Genomic DNA, 15,808 nt, shown 5'->3' on the forward strand with positions numbered 1-15,808 from the left:
ACCTCCTTTCAAAGATGACTGAAAAAATTGCACTGCATTCAAGGTAGAAGAGAACAGAGTTTTAGTTCTTAGTTAAATTTTACCCTAGTCTACCCTGAAAGAAAAAAACACACAGCAAGGTGTAGAGGAGTATTCTACTCTTCTTATCTGATATGGGTGAGGTGTGGGGTAGTGCTCAGATAACATCTTAGTTTCTGTTGAGAGCTTTTCTTCTTTGTGGCAGGAACATGAGAAAAATCATTTTATTATGTATATTTTCAAAGGGTTCTTACAAGTGTTCGCAAAGAATATATCAGCTTTTACGGAGAAAATATGATGATTTAAGGATATCTCCTCCATCCACACATAAAGAGGAAGAAAATGTTATAGCTGAAACGATTAGGCTGTGTCTAAACTAAACACTTCTATCTAAGCTAAAGTAGTCTGGCTTGCCAGTGGAGTGAAAACATTAACAAGGGATGTACAAAAGCTGAAAATGGCTTATACAGATAACAAGTTACTGGTGCTATATTTGTCTCTAACCAAAAAAAAAATGCTATTTGAGGCCAGGGTCCCTTTATGTTCTGTTCTGTAACATATAGCAAATAACAAGGCCTACGTTAGAGGGCTTCAGATATAAAAGCGCAAAATATTTGCAAAAGGGTAGGGAAGAAGACTGAAGCAAAGCAGTATGAGCAAGGTCACTCTGCAACCCAAAAGCAGAGAACAGAATGCTTTTTTTCATGGATGGTTTTAGAGAGATCTGCTGGGAGCCAGAAGCAGCATACCAGTTCTGGTCCTATCGGGTCAGTGTAGTACTGCTCCTTCATGCCTATGATAGTAAGCTCTGGCTACTCTCCAAGAAGCAAGACAATGGGAAGAAATAGGACCCGGTACCTCCAGGGGCAGTTTGGTCCATATTAACACACAATCTAAATCTGTTTTGGAGTTCACTGGGGAGGTAACCATGCGCAGGATCTGTCTTCAGCCTCTCAGGCCAGCCAGGGGCCGACCTGCTTTTGGCAAAGTATCCCAGCTCAGAAAGCTGCTTTGTAGAATCGTTTCGAAAGTAAAAATAGTAATAAATATTTGTAAGCCTCTCTTTGGTAACATCGGCTGCAAAGGCTAGTAATTGTCAACAGGGATTGGAATGGACACATTATCATTGTGTTCCACATACAGCTAATACCAGATTTCTACAAACTGCCGTGCTATATCTTTATAAAACTTGTTTTCCTGCCTTATTACCCTTTCAAATAAGCATAGCGCATGTTTTTACTGCATTTTGTTGTTAAATTTTGTGGCTAAATCCAGGGATCTCTTTCAAGCAGGCTTCAATTTGCCTTCATAATAGCAATTTATTTGGGGCATTCCACTCTCACTAGAAATAGTTGCAGTAAATATTTGCCAATCTTTGTAAAGTATTGTCAGGTGTTGGCAAGTGCTACACAAATACTAAGTTGGTTTATTTATTTGTTTCAGACCCTTAGTTTCAGCCATCTTGGACAGAAACTGAGTAATTAGTTGTACTGCCAGTTGATGCCTAAAAATAATTCTTACACAGTGCTTGAATTACTTGCCTTCTGTTGAGCTAAATAGTCTCATCATAGCATGACTGATGATTAAATAATTAAAATGGATTTCATATATTACAGCCCATTTCAATATTCTGTCATTTTAGAAGTGACGTTCTATGTAGACAGACTTGTACCCCGATATATCTTTTACAGAACCCATATAAAGAACTCAGAATTAATGAATTAACACTATGCAGTTTATTCTCCAATTATTACACGTTTCAAAGAAAGCCATCTGTGGTTTTTATTTTATTGGGTTATGTGAAAAAAAATCACTTACTGGACTCATATGGAGGTTAGGATAATGAAATGAAAAGGCTTTGACAAGGTATGATATGAAAAAACAGGCAGTAAATCTGGTTAGCTTTGTATCTTCAATCTTAGTTACTGTACATTACCCATTCTCCCCTTTTCTATTCAGTTTCAAATCTTCTATTGCATTTTTTTCCCCCTCATTTATAGCTTTCTATTCATGTTTCTCTGTTTATTTTCTCTGTGCTGTAGCAACAGGACTGGATCAAAGTTTCAAACTGCTGCTAAAATTAACATACTCACATTTGAAAATGGTCACTTGTGTGTCCGGCAGAGCTAGGGTGGTTTACTTTTTATTCCGGTTGACTCCTTGTTCTCACAGCACTTGACAGTAAGTAAGATCAAACAAACTGTATAAGCACACCAAATGCAGGGGATGGTTTTCTCTGTACTGTAGTTCTCAGGCAGGTAGATTTTGGACAGGTGCCCACTTGAAGCATCTCTTGAATAGTACTGGCACATATATATCATCTATTTGAGAGCATACCCAAATTCAGACCCATCCTGGGAAAGCTCTACTGGGTACTTGCCCGATTGCTTCAGCCTGTTAAGCCATGGGACAGTGAGCCAAGGGAGGAAGAGTTTGGACACATGGAAGAATTTCAGTCCCCAGGAGAGAGTGGACGCTTAACAAGACACATCTTAGATTGCCATGAATGATCTGAGAAAGGAGTGGTGATTGAGCAACATCAAAAAAGTGTGTCTAGCATAATTCAAGAAAGAAGATGCAGATAAAGTTTCTTACTCTTTAATTAAAGTAAAAATTTATTAGAACACCTAACAATTTTGTCTGTAAACATAAAATAATTTCCTTTTTCCTATTGTGCTTATATGTGGTACTTCAGATATCATATTCCTATTCATTAGGATAGTCTGGACTTCTTCTGACTGAAAAAATGTATTATCTTAGCATTAGATAAAGCAACAAACCCTAATGTGTTCTCATCTTCTAACCTTATACTGGTTGTATACTGATGTACAAAATAGTACTTAAGTGATGGAAACAAGAGTAAGAGCTCTCCATGTACATGCAGCATAGCTTGCTGTAGGGGGATAAGAGAGCAGAACCGAAATCTGCATATCTTCCGTGAACGTGACTAAGCTTACTGAGAGACAATGGCATTTTTTACATTCTTTCTTAAATTAATAATTACATTTAAATTCAGTTTTGTGGACAGACAATCTTTTTTGAATTCATTCATCCTCTTGAATATCTACTTACAGACCTGTCAATTACAGAGTTTCTAGTTTCTTAGAGTCACTTCTGATGATAAATATTTCAGTATTTTCCTCTTTAAAAGTGAGCTTCTCATGAACAAATCACCATATTGTAATAATCTTGGAATAGAATAGACTCATACAGAAGAAGAGACAGAATTCTGAAACTTCATAGAGTAAACAGTAGCTATATTGTGCTTAACTGAAAATAAAAACAAAAAGTTTTTATACAATTATGGAAGGGAACTGAAGAAACATGTATTCACCGAAATGATATACATCAGTTTTGTATTAACACATATTACATAGTTCCGCATAACAGTATATATAGTTTTATGAATACAAAAATTAGCTTAGCACCAGTATTGTGTTGTAAATAAGGTAGAATCACATTATTCACTGAATTCTGTATATCATACTCTCAAAACTATTCTTATAATTTTAGAATAATTGAAAACATAAATGTAGTCAGTAAGTTTCAATCTCCAAAGAGATCTTGAAAACTGCTGACTTTTTTCAGATTAAAACTTGATTTCTATTAAGTTAATAACACATTTATCCACACAAATGCAAACAATTTGCTCTAAGGCTATTGAAGCTTAGTTTCTTTGTGTTTTGTTGAATCTGGTGGGTAATAAGAGAAAAAATGTTGACCTGCAGCTTTCCTCACAGTTAAATTCAGAAAGTCTCCCCACTATAAGTTCTGTACAGTGTAAGACCACAAAAATTCTGGTCAAAATATTTTGCTTTGGGAGAAGTGCTGCTGTGGCTAGTTGTTGATTTATTTCTTTTTTCAAAACAATTGCCTTTGAATCATCTACTCCTCTGTCAAGTTCAGCTAAAACTGGTCAACAGATTTAAAAGATATTTAACAAGGAGAGACGTGGCTAAAAGAGACATAATTGCGCACAAACATCTTGATCACATTAGCCTGCCTTCTAAAGAAAGCTACTCTAACAGTTGGGTTCCTCATACTGAACTATTGTATCTTCATTTACTCTGTTGCTCTGTATAAAAGACATATGGATTGCTCTGATGTACTAAATGCTTTGTTTGCCCAAAAAGCATGACATCCATGGGTGAACACAAATACTCACATGCTCAGTGCTCTTCATTTCAGGCTCTGAAAACTTTCCTGGTGATGCTGATCATGTAAACACTGCCTTTCTCTTAAGTTTACACAGAGTCTAATTCGAGCCATATAAATGACTAGAAAAAGTCACAATAATTTCTTGGAATTTTACGGCTGTTACTAAACCTTTCAGAGATAGCAGCTTCCTATGGCAACAAAAAATGATTCACTTCTTTTACTTTTGCTTTCCCTGATTTAAATATGTCATATCCTCTGGACCCCAGTATTCTAAAGAAAGGTGTAAAAATCACTGAAAAAATACTTCATTTTAAAGGACAGACTAAGGATAATTTATGAACAAGTGTTTCAAACAGTTTGTTTGAACTGATTTCTCCAGTTGCTCATTAAAACATGTTATGCACGTGTTATTCATTTTAATATCTGAAATATTTATTGCATAAAGATTACTGTGGGTCACAGGGGCATGTGGAAGCTTATCAGTTGTTGAGTAGAAAGAAAAAATGACAACGAATCAAGAATTAAAAATTATATTTCCATAACGAAACTCTTTAACCTAGATTCCCTTTGCTATAAACATGCAGGAAAAAACCTAGAAAGAACTTCTGTTGTTGTGTCAGACTCCATGGGTGCTTAATCCTTATCAGAACAAAACAAACAGAATGTATTGAAACTCATTTCAGCAGCCTTTCAGGTTAGAAATACCCTTGCACTATCATAAAAGAATTTTAGCTGTATTGTTATATTGTATTGAATCTAAAACGAGTAAGTGCATATGATTTGCACAACTAGGGATCTGCTGTGTACTGAAATCCTAATACTTTTCGGTCACTTTAATGCAGTTCAGATGAATTAAGGAAGAAGGAAAAGACTAAAATCTCCATTCTTCTCACACAAACAAAACTGTCAGCTTACTACTGTCTCTACCTAGCCATTAGTCATTTATTAGTTACTAGTCAGGTAACGAACACCATGGCCAAAATTCTCCCTCTCTTAAGTCCTTCATTAAAAAATTAGGAGATATATTTAAATAATCACAGTGGGTTTTATCAGGATATCAGCAGTTAACACAGCAGTTTTAATAAACAGAAAGCTCTAAGGAAATAAAGTTTAACTTTATGACTTACCAAGCTTTTTTAGTCTAATTTTCACTATAATTCAAGAACACAAGAGTAACCGATCAACATACTTTCAAAGTTGGTTCCCAAGTGTGTTTTTTTCTGGAGCGTAATCTTTTTTGCAGTGAAAACTATCAGAGAAATATGAGCAAGTCTGGACAGGTTCTCAGAGACCTCTTGGTCTGGGAAATTCTTGAAACAATTAGCACTGCTATGCTAACAGTGGTTTTCTTATTGGTCTAGATAAATCCTTATACAAAAGTCTATGATTAGGCTCAGAAGCTTGGCATAAAGATTACAATTACAGAGAAGAAATACTGTAAATATATTTGTTTGTATCTGTTGATATCAACAGCAAGGGTAACAAGGTTTTCCCCGTAGCCTTTTTGCTGTAACACTGCAATGCGCTTGTGCTTACCTGCAGCAGTACTTTCACAAAGGTTCTCTCCTTTAAAAAAGAAAGATTGCCCAGCTACTCAGATGCATATTCTTCTAACACATGCTGTGGGAGAGGAGGAAGGCTAAAACTTATAATAGTGTGCCTCAGCCTAGAGAGGGGAGGTGATCCTGCTGCAATTGGTCCCTCTCAGGCCTGAGAAATTACTTTGAGGAACCTCAGAAGGAGCAGAGGTACAAACGACGTGAAAATGCAATTGACCCAGGGGCTGGCTGAATATAGACACTGATGGAGGAGAGGACAAAATGAACTGCTGGGCTGCAGAAGGGCAGGTGGGAAAACTGAGAGTTCATATGGTATAGGACAAATTCGACTTTCTGCCACACCAACTGTCACACCCACACCCATGGGCAGAAGAAGGGTTTGAGGGGGGAAGGAGGAGGCTTTATTTATTTTATTTTAGGAAGCTTGTGACTTATTTCTTTTTTAAATTTTAAGGATGGCAGTGGTTCCTAAAGTGAAAAAACCTTTTTTTTTTTTCTGACAAGTAAAAAATAACTTTATTATAACATTACCAAGTGGTAACAAGACAAATGCATATAGCTAAAATGAAGTTATTTTTCCAGTTGTTTTTTCCTGTTAAATACTGGTTTTTAAGCCTTTCTCAGAACTAAATCTGGATTTTATATTATTATTATTAAAAGACCTCAAATTCCTAATGAGGACTTAGATTAATACATTTCAAAACCCATAGCTGCTTTATTACCAAATATGTCTCACGATGACTTTGGCTTATACACACATATAAATCCTATTGATGTTAATGTATCACAGAATATCCTGTGATAGTATTCTGGGATTAAGCTTCTGTATTAATGTTTTGCATAAACCGTCTTTTCAGATAGCACTAGATTTACAGAGGTCCCATTATTTAATTACATTGCAAATATTATTAGCACCATCCGGCACAGCTGAAAAATATTGAGTGATTTTGATCAGGAATGTCAAACAATATACAGCCCTGTATGAACAGCTCCATTACGATATGAAGTTTTGGGAGATGATCTTGTGCAATTAGAAAGAGAAATATAAGCCTTTGCTTCTGTTGGTACGCTGACACTAAGCCTTTCCACGAGAATTCTTTTCGTACAATATTGTACTAGGACATCCACAAAAGAAGCATCTGTATCTGAATATCATGTCTCTTCCCTTACCCAGGATAACCCATTTTCAGCCAGCAGACTGCCCCCATTCCAACCCCAAGCAGTCTTCCTCTTTCCTTGACTATAGGATAATACTGCAGTTTTATGGCAACTAAATTAAAGCAACAGCCAATTCACAGCCACTCCTTCAGGGAGAAGGAAATCAACAGATATTTAGTTTCTTTTTGTTTTTTAAATTAAGTATGTTTACACAGAAATTTGATGAATGCCTTCTGGCCTTGCTCTTTGGTGTAAAAATACTTCAGAATAAGTGATAGATCAGAATCTTGGAGGGGAGTATAAAATCTTAACCTGGACTCCAGCCTTTGCAACTGACCTCTGTTTCCTGATTAGAGCCCAATGCATCTGCACCTCTGGCAGCATGAAAAAAAAAATCGTGCTGATAATTTAGAGAGTTTTCTAACTGCCTACCCTCACATGTCTGCAAATAAAACTGAAACAACAGGAAAGGCCACATGCTTGCGCAAAGATCCTCCATTCTTTACAACTTTCTTGAGCATATATAGCTGTTCCGTTTGACCTTCCTGCAGTCAGTTGCTTGCCATTTCCCTCGCTTCTGCACCAATACACAATTCTTCCCTCTCTTTGGAACACGAAAGGGGCCTCTTCTCCAGTTTATGTAGGTGATGGGTTCTCCGCTGTTCCACTCCCAATGTCCAGCATTCACTCGATCGTTCAAGCCTAGGTCAAATCAGTAAGAGCAAATTAGTGATATTTATCATCTCTAGAACCTGATGCCAAAGAAAGCATGTTGTTCTATCCCTCTGTTAAAAAATGCATGCAAGATTATTTCAAGAAAAAAAAAACAACACCTGGAGGAATACAAGCAAAATATAATTGAATATTTCATGAGGCGGTTAGTGCCATCTGAATAAAAGAAAATATCCTTTTCTTCATTACCCATCTATCTGCAATATTTTCTCCCCTTCCGTCTACTGCATATCTGTCTCCTCCCAAGTTTCTCTTTTGATACTGAAGGTGCTAAACAGAATATTCTGTTCAAGCTTAGGCAGCTTCAGACTTTAACCAGATTCCTCTGAAAATAAAATCCAGCACATCTTTATATACCTTATTTACACTGTTGAAAACAAATTCATTTTAACAGTTTGAAACATGTCTTTTCACATTGTCTCTGAGTTAATACAAGCTACATAGGTATTTCAAACATAGCATGTCTTCTTAGCTAGAGGACACCACAGTCCGAGGATTAATACAATGGGCTTGTGGTCTTTATTCTTATGAGAAGAGTTATTTCTCTCAGGTTAAAAGAATCAAGATACCATTAAACACGATTCCAAACTGATTGTAGTTTTTAAATTTGATTTAGTATCACTAATAAATCCACCTCAGAAATTTATTAAGAGCTATTTGAGGACTGCAATTCACAGTCTGAAAAAAGTACCTGAAATGTGAAGGCACAGGAAGAAGAAAATTAGAAGAATGCAATAGGAGTAATCTATGAACTAAGGCAGTTTTTCACAAAAAGGGATATCAGGAAGTACAGAGAAGGCTCATGTAAGTTCTTTCTATTCTTTTAAATTGAAAGGTGCATAACAAGAAATAGTCAACCAAATCTAAGGTGGTGTGATGAAATATTCTTTAACTGATCATATACTTAATTCACAGAGTTTCTGATACAAGATGTAACGGTATACAAACAGTAAATTAACCGTTACATAAATAATTATTTAAAGTAAATAAATAAGGATAAATAAAGTAACACTCAAAAGAAAGTGACATAAACAAAGGAATAAGAGTTCTACTGGAAATTATTTCACCAGCTAAGATTAAAATGGGAAAGGTTTCAGGGCAAAAACACCCAGCAAGTCAGCAAGTTCTCACATGAGAAACTCTTCTTTTTGATAAAGACCTATAAAAGTAGCCAGGTGCATGATGCCTTTCAGTTTATGCTTTGCTCTGAAATAACAAAAGCACCGGAAAGTTGAGAACAATGCAACGTTTGAAAACTGGGCTGGAACTGCTGTAGCAGTTCCTGTTTTCCAAAGAAAGGCGAACAAAAGCACTGACTGAGGAAAGAGTCACACTTTATTGTCAGCTGATGTACTTGCCTATCCAAAAGGGCTTCCTCCCACTGAAGTCCCACAGCCATTTCATGTGTTGTTCATTAGCCACACTTGCTAGACTTCCCAGGTATCTAAGCTCAACAAGAGAGGACAGAATAATTAGAATTCCACAGACCGACAGACATCTCCCATGGACTTACCAACAAAAAGCACCGATTCTAACATAAAGCACATAGCTAGCATTTCACAGGGAAATGAATGCTTACATGAAAAGATAATTATATGAAGATAAAGTTGTGAAATTCTGGATTACATGGAGAGGAAATTTCTTAGTTTGACTGCTGTTTCAACTTTCCTAATGAAAAATCAAATCAGCTGTGCAATTGAATGAGATGGATACAGGAAACGTATACCTCATACTCACAAACTATGTTTTAGAACATTGACACAATCATTGACATATATATAATTCTTATAAAATCACAGAAGCACAGAATCACAGAATGGTTGAGGTTGGAAGGGACCTCTGGAGATCACCTAGTCCAATATCCTTTAAAACTACAATTAAGCCTTTTTGGTACATCCCTTTCTGTAAGCCAGAATTATGCTGCAGAAAACAGTGCATTCTTTTTTTTAAAAAAATAATCTGTCCACACTAAAAATCCAAGCGTATTGAAAGATAAAGCTGCACCCACTTTGTAGTGCACCAGACTATATAATTTTTAACTCTATCCTGACAGGATTAAAGCTTCATATTACACTGTTAGAATCTCAGACATGTTTCAAGATAGAACTCAGGCTGCGTCTATTTTAGGCTTTTGCTTTGGAGTGGTAGTGTAGTTTTGAAATGTGATGTTGGGTTGCCCGTGATCACTATGCTTTAGTTTAGATCGAAGAGCAGTTTTGGTGTGCATTAACCAGATTATTTTCAAATGAAACCACAGGAGAAGCTCTGCTGTGTGTGTGTTTGTGTACCTAAAGTGCTCCAGCATCACTCTCGGACCCTAACTACTGAATGGTCTTGCAACTACCAGGTCCTCCAATGAATGCAAGCACCAGCAGGCTGCTCTTAAACCATTTAGGGGCCAACCCAAACCTGGAAGCGCTTCTCATGCTATATTAAGGGACAAATGGCATCGTTCATATTTGCCAAGAACTGCCTGCTAACAGTGGCTTCACTTTCTTATTTATCCGTCTTTTGCCTGCCCTGATATCATCTCCCTTCTTCGCCTGTCCTGCCTACAACAACCCTCCCTTCCCACTGAGCCTCTGCTATTTTTATTGTCCAATGCTTCTGACTGTCACTCTTTCAAACAGGGATGTCAACACCTTCAGCCTTCCAGAACGGCCTGGGTGATGTTTAAGGAAGCAGTGCTGCTCATCCAAACAGGTTTTAAGAGAGCGAAAAGCTTTCCTAGCAGCAGAATGAGCCAGTGGCAATATCAGGAGTTTGCTGACTTCATTTCTGTTGCAACGTACCCGAGATGGAAGATCAGTATTGCTTAAATCTAAGGAGATAAAGACACATGTTGGAGACCTGATACAATAACCAGACCTCAAGGGTGGCATGACAGACATGCTGCCGCTATGGAGACCTTTGATAGGTCTTGAGGTGGAAGCCCACCACCAAGTCTGCTGTCAATGCCTGGAGTTCCATCCCGTTTGCTGACGTGTCTCTTCCAACAGTACGGATCCCATGGATGCTATATCATAACTGCACAAAATAGAGAAGTGGGCAAACTTTGCATCAGGAGTAGTAGCCAAGTAGTAGCGCTTAGTTTTCTGCACAGTCACTTTCTGCAAAGTCTAGATCATTTTTCGATCTGGGCATACAATAGCATTGTACTGAGCAAATACATTGTAACCTGATGGGATGCTCCCTCTCCCAAGGCCTCTCTGCAGTGAGCTGAAGCAGCAGCAGATTTTCCCATTACTCCCTACTGTTCAGTGGGTCCATTGAACTGCAGGAGTGTCAGCCCTTGCAGTTTGTGTAATTGTGGCTGCCATAGACAAAACACCACACAGGAGTGTGGATCCCATCAACTGCCCCCTGTGTCTGGGACCACCAGAGAGCAAAAGCACAGAAAATCTCATTGATATCTGTGTACACTCTCAAGGGGTAGAGGTGTGGTAGCATAGCCTCAGATACCTCGGTCATAACTTTACCCACAGTAGACTGGACCAGCACAAACTAGTTAGCAGCAGTGTGGTAGGGGACAGGGATTGTGCAGCTTCTTTTGGCTTTCAAAGTTTTATCCATTAATGGCAAAGTTGTGGTGCCAGCTCTTAGTAGAAGTTTTGAATGTGCTTCTCCTCAAAGTTTTGTGCATGCTGTTGGTCCCTCTATGTCCCAAAGGTGGTGTGGTTCCACCTTTCTGAGCCGGTCTTCCAGGCCCAAAATCTCCAGTGAGCCTCTTGGAAAGCTCCCATCTCTACCTTCTTTTCCAGACAAAAGGTCTAGGGAACCAGGGTCAATTCATTCTGGGTGTCTTCCCAGGGTAACTGATTCAGTGGCAGAGATGCCGTTCCTCCTCAGAGTGGCTGTGGTTGGCCAGTAACCAAAGTTAGGGCTGAAAGAAGATTTAGGCAGCAGGCTCTGTGGTGTCACTAGTAACTAAGCAGGAACAGGAACAGGGCAGTTCATCTGGCTTCTGCATAAGAACAGTCTAAGCCCTGGAATGAAGTCGTTTAATTTAAGTGAGGTTAGCTTATTCCCAATGTTTCAGTTGTTTCAGGAAAATTAAAAACTAACAAAAACCACTAGGTTTTATTACTAACTGCTACATCATTTATAACATGTGGGGGTGATCTAAGCAATAACAGCTTCAGACTTTTACTTCAGTATGAGTACCAGGGAGAGGCTTTAGCGTCGTGAAAACACTGCAGCAATTACAACCTTATCTTATCTTGTCTCAGTAGGAGTACTTTCTAAATGCAGCCTGAGAAATACACATGACTGAGGAGTGAACAACTATTCTAATTGTTAAACCTAGTCAGAGTTTTAGACGTATTTTAGGGAAATGAGACAATCTTGAAGGAATGTACTACTTACGATAATACTACTAACCTGTGCCACTAGGCAGAGTGCCAGACACAGGAAATGACAAGACAATGTTATTTATGGAGTTATGTAAATCTACCACTTCCTAATTTAAATGACTCTAGAGAAGGGGTCGTAGTGCCTTATTTAAAAAAAAAAAAAGCACGCTTATCACTGACTCATGTGCCAAATACGTCCATTTGCAAATTATGTCTGTGTGCTTTGAAATTTCTGCTGTCAAGTCAAGACCATCCATCATCTCAGAGCAGTTGCCCAAATTAAGCAAATATTTCAGGCAGCCATTGACCTTGAAGCATTATATGCAACACATTCAGCACAAAAAAATTGTCTGTTTTTACATGAAGTTCTCCAATACATAGGGGTCTTGTGCCTTTCTGATAAACTTAAGTTCTGCAAAAGCACATTTACTAGCTGCCAAGATCCCCACAGTACAGGAAGATATCTGAGTTGAACTTCTGTAATAATCCATGTCCTGTATATGAACAATGTAGGGGGGAATTACTGAGCATCTCTGTGCTCTGGTTATCCTGGGCTTTTCTTTGATCACCTAGAAGGTTGTTCAAGTGCCTCAAAATAGGTGTCTAGTGCTGCTAAAGAGTATCTCCTGGTACTGAAAATGTTCAGATGAGGCTGGCAGATATGCAGAGCTTACAGGAGACCTACACTTCCTGAATGGCAGTTGAAGGACCAAACAGTATGTCTTGGGTCTGAAGGCCCATGAGCTCAGCAAGTTTGCTGATGATACTAAACTGGGAGGAGTGGCTGACACACCAGAATGTGCTGCCATTCAGAAGGACCTGGACAGGCTGGAGAGTTGGGCAGAGAGGAAGCACCTGAAGTTCAACATAGGCAAGTGCAGGGTCCTGCCCCTGGGAAGGAACAACCCCATGCAGCAGGACAGGCTGGGGGCTGACCTGCTGGAAAGCAGCTCTGCAGAGAAGGACCTGGGAGTCCTGGTGGACGACAAGTTGAGCATGAGGCAGCAGTGTGCCCTTGTGGCCAAGAAGGCCAAGGGTGCATTAGGGGTGCATTAGGCAGAGTGTGGCCAGCAGGTCGAGGGAGGTGATCCTGCCCCTCTACTCATCCCTGGTGAGGCCACACCTGGAGTACTGTGTCCAGTGCTGGGCTCCCCAGTACAAGAGAGACATGGCACTCCTGGGGAGAGTCCAGCGGAGGGCTACAAAGATGATGAGGGGACTGGAGCATCTCTCCTCTGAAGAAAGGCTGAGGGAGCTGGGCCTGTTCAGCCTGGAGAAGAGAAGACTGAGAGGGGATCTGACCAATGTGTACCAGTATCTGAAGGGGGGGTGTCAAGAGGATGGGGCCAGTCTCTTCTCCGTGGTGCCCAGTGATAGGACAAGAGGCAAGGGGCACAAACTGAACCACAGGCAGTTCCGTCTGAACGTGAGGAAAAACTTCTTTGCTGTGAGGGTGACAGAGCCCTGGAACAGGTTGCCCAGAGAGGCAGTGGAGTCTCCTTGGCTGGAGGTACTCAAAACCCATCTGGACACAGTCCTGGGTGGCCCTGCTTGAGCGTGGTGGTTGAACTAGATCTCCAGAGGTCCCTCCCGAACTCAGCCATTCTGTGTTTCTGTGAAAGGCAGTCCCGGATTTTGGCTGTACAGCAGAGAGTCTCCTCAGTGGCAGTGGTGAAAGCCATTTCCCATGACAGTGATCCCTGCTGCAGTGATTCTCTGGGGACAGCATGTCCCTATCAGATAAATAAGAGCTGCAAAATAAACCACCAAAATTGCTGCTAAGCAAGGCTGCAGTGGGATCACCATATCATAATCTCTCTCAGATGTTTCTCTTCATGTTGCCAAGAGACTCTTCATGCATAAAGAACAAATTCAGAGAAGTGAGTTTATAAACTGCCTTTCTCTGTGTTGTACTGGAGGTGGGTAGAAATGCAGCAAGATTTTCAGAGCAATTAGTTGATTTTTTTTCCACCCATAGTATCACCATGGCATGCAGCAACCTGTGTCGAGACAAGCAGATCCTTACGTATGCTTCTATCCCTGCACAGGGATACTGAACAACAGGTTGATATGCCACTTGCAGCAAATAGCTGCAAGCAGATGTCAAAACTCAGTGCTGAAACACAAAGTGATACAAGTCCAAATGGGCTTGTATAAGCCCATTTACATATGGTTCTGTACATACTGTAATTGCTCCCACAATAAATTGATAGTAATACTTTGACTGAATTGATTGATCTCGAGTTCATCTTCTCAGGATAACAGGGTTTTCTCTAAGACGATTGAAGGTTGATTAGTTGGAGACTGCTACCAAAGCAATTTGTAACATTGTTTATATTTTTTTCCTGTGTTTTATATTTCATAGCAAAAGTCCAGCAAGAATGGTGAATGGAAACTGAGAATCAAGCAGCTTATGTAGTTGAAAATGATTCTTATTTTTCAGTGAAATTGGCTGATTTACTGAAACTCGATTCTAATCTTTTCATTTAAAATCTAGCTTTTCTATTGGTATAAAAACCTAAGGAGCTGCCTCCATGCTGATTTCATTTGCTTATTGGAAAATATGAGCCATTTGATTGCCAACAGTAGAAGTATTAATTACAGAAATACCAAAATTGAAGGGAGAAAAGCAAAAGAAGCAAAATAAAATGTATTAAGTTATTTTCTAGTAGGACTTTAAATGCATATAACCTTGTTTGTGCCTGGGGTTGTGCTTTTGTAAACCAATTCCAAATGGCGATAGGAGTACTCCATTTACTGTGATAAAGCTTTCTCAGTCTGTGGTAATCTGACATTAATTAAATTATCACTGCCATAGGATTCGTTTGCGTGTGGATTGAGTGATATGCCTTGACTCTTCACGTAAGTGTTTCACACTGCCACCTACTACTCAGGTTAACTTCTATATTATGCACTATAGCCTTCTGCAGGAAGTTATCTCCTGCAAACAGTATGAGTCCCCAAGAACACACTCTTCTTGGAAATGGGAAACACCTCCCAGCAAACGGACATACAACTAATTCAGCGAAAATTCCCAATGACTCAAGTGAATCTTGAAGACTTCAGAAAAAATATTAGGATATTCACAACTGCCAGCTTGGTCTGGGACAGTATCAGAATAAAAGCAGATGTAGTATAACCATCTCAGGAGCTGAAACTTTCAGGAAGACAATTAGCAATGTGAAATCTGTGGCAAGCTCACAACAGCAGGTTACAGAAAGTTAACTTTTAGTAAGCGTAGCTGACATCATCTAGGAGATACAAGAACTTAGAATTTCCTTTTGCATGTTACCAAAACAAAATAAGCTGTCACAGCAACTGTAATAAATCAAGGCTTGTTATGTATGCTTGTCTGTACTTCATGTTGCTCTTGGATTCTTGAAACACTTTTTGAATATATTCTGCTTCCTTCATCTCCATCTCTTCCCTATTTCAATCTTCATTTCACGGAGAAAGGGAAAGGGTCCTATGATTCAACTTAGTCTAAAACCTGGTGCTCTTCTTTCACCAGAATTCAACGCAAGGTGCAGAACATGCATGATCCCACTGCAATCTCCATTAGCTACCATTCTTTCCAGTCCCAAGCTGGCTTTGACAAAATCACAAAGCAGACTTCCAAAAAGCAAGACTGGCTTGAATGTTGGATTTTCTATTTGCTTCCCACTTTGGAATAATATTTATTATTTATTTTAACTGTTATTTATCCATGAAATATAGAAATTTACTTGTTTTTTGAAAGTTAAAGTTTTCAAATAGTTAAAGGTTGTAAAGAGCTGAGTCTTCAGATGACTACTGTGAGGCACACAGGAGCTGGCAACGTTGTTCTGTATC

The 15,808-nt window shown here is 39.1% G+C and overlaps 1 protein-coding gene across 2 annotated transcripts in view; it reads right to left on the minus strand.

Moving 5' to 3' along the window:
* Positions 1-6,200: 6,200 nt before the first annotated feature.
* Positions 6,201-15,808, minus strand: part of FREM1 (FRAS1 related extracellular matrix 1) — a 72,486-nt gene continuing 62,878 nt past the window's right edge. The window contains exons 35-36 of one of the 2 annotated variants that reach the window (XM_009678830.2): positions 8,984-9,069; positions 6,201-7,595 (exon numbers count right to left, since the gene is read on the minus strand). In XM_009678830.2, the coding sequence (XP_009677125.2) occupies positions 7,396-7,595; positions 8,984-9,069 (286 nt within the window). In that variant the 3' untranslated portion in view covers positions 6,201-7,395. Of the gene's footprint in view, positions 7,596-8,983; positions 9,075-15,808 lie in introns of both variants that reach the window. The other variant, XR_694745.2, reaches the window with a different exon arrangement.

This window comes from Struthio camelus, chromosome Z (assembly GCF_040807025.1).
Source record: "Struthio camelus isolate bStrCam1 chromosome Z, bStrCam1.hap1, whole genome shotgun sequence".
In the NCBI taxonomy this organism is placed as follows: Eukaryota; Metazoa; Chordata; class Aves; order Struthioniformes; family Struthionidae; genus Struthio; species Struthio camelus.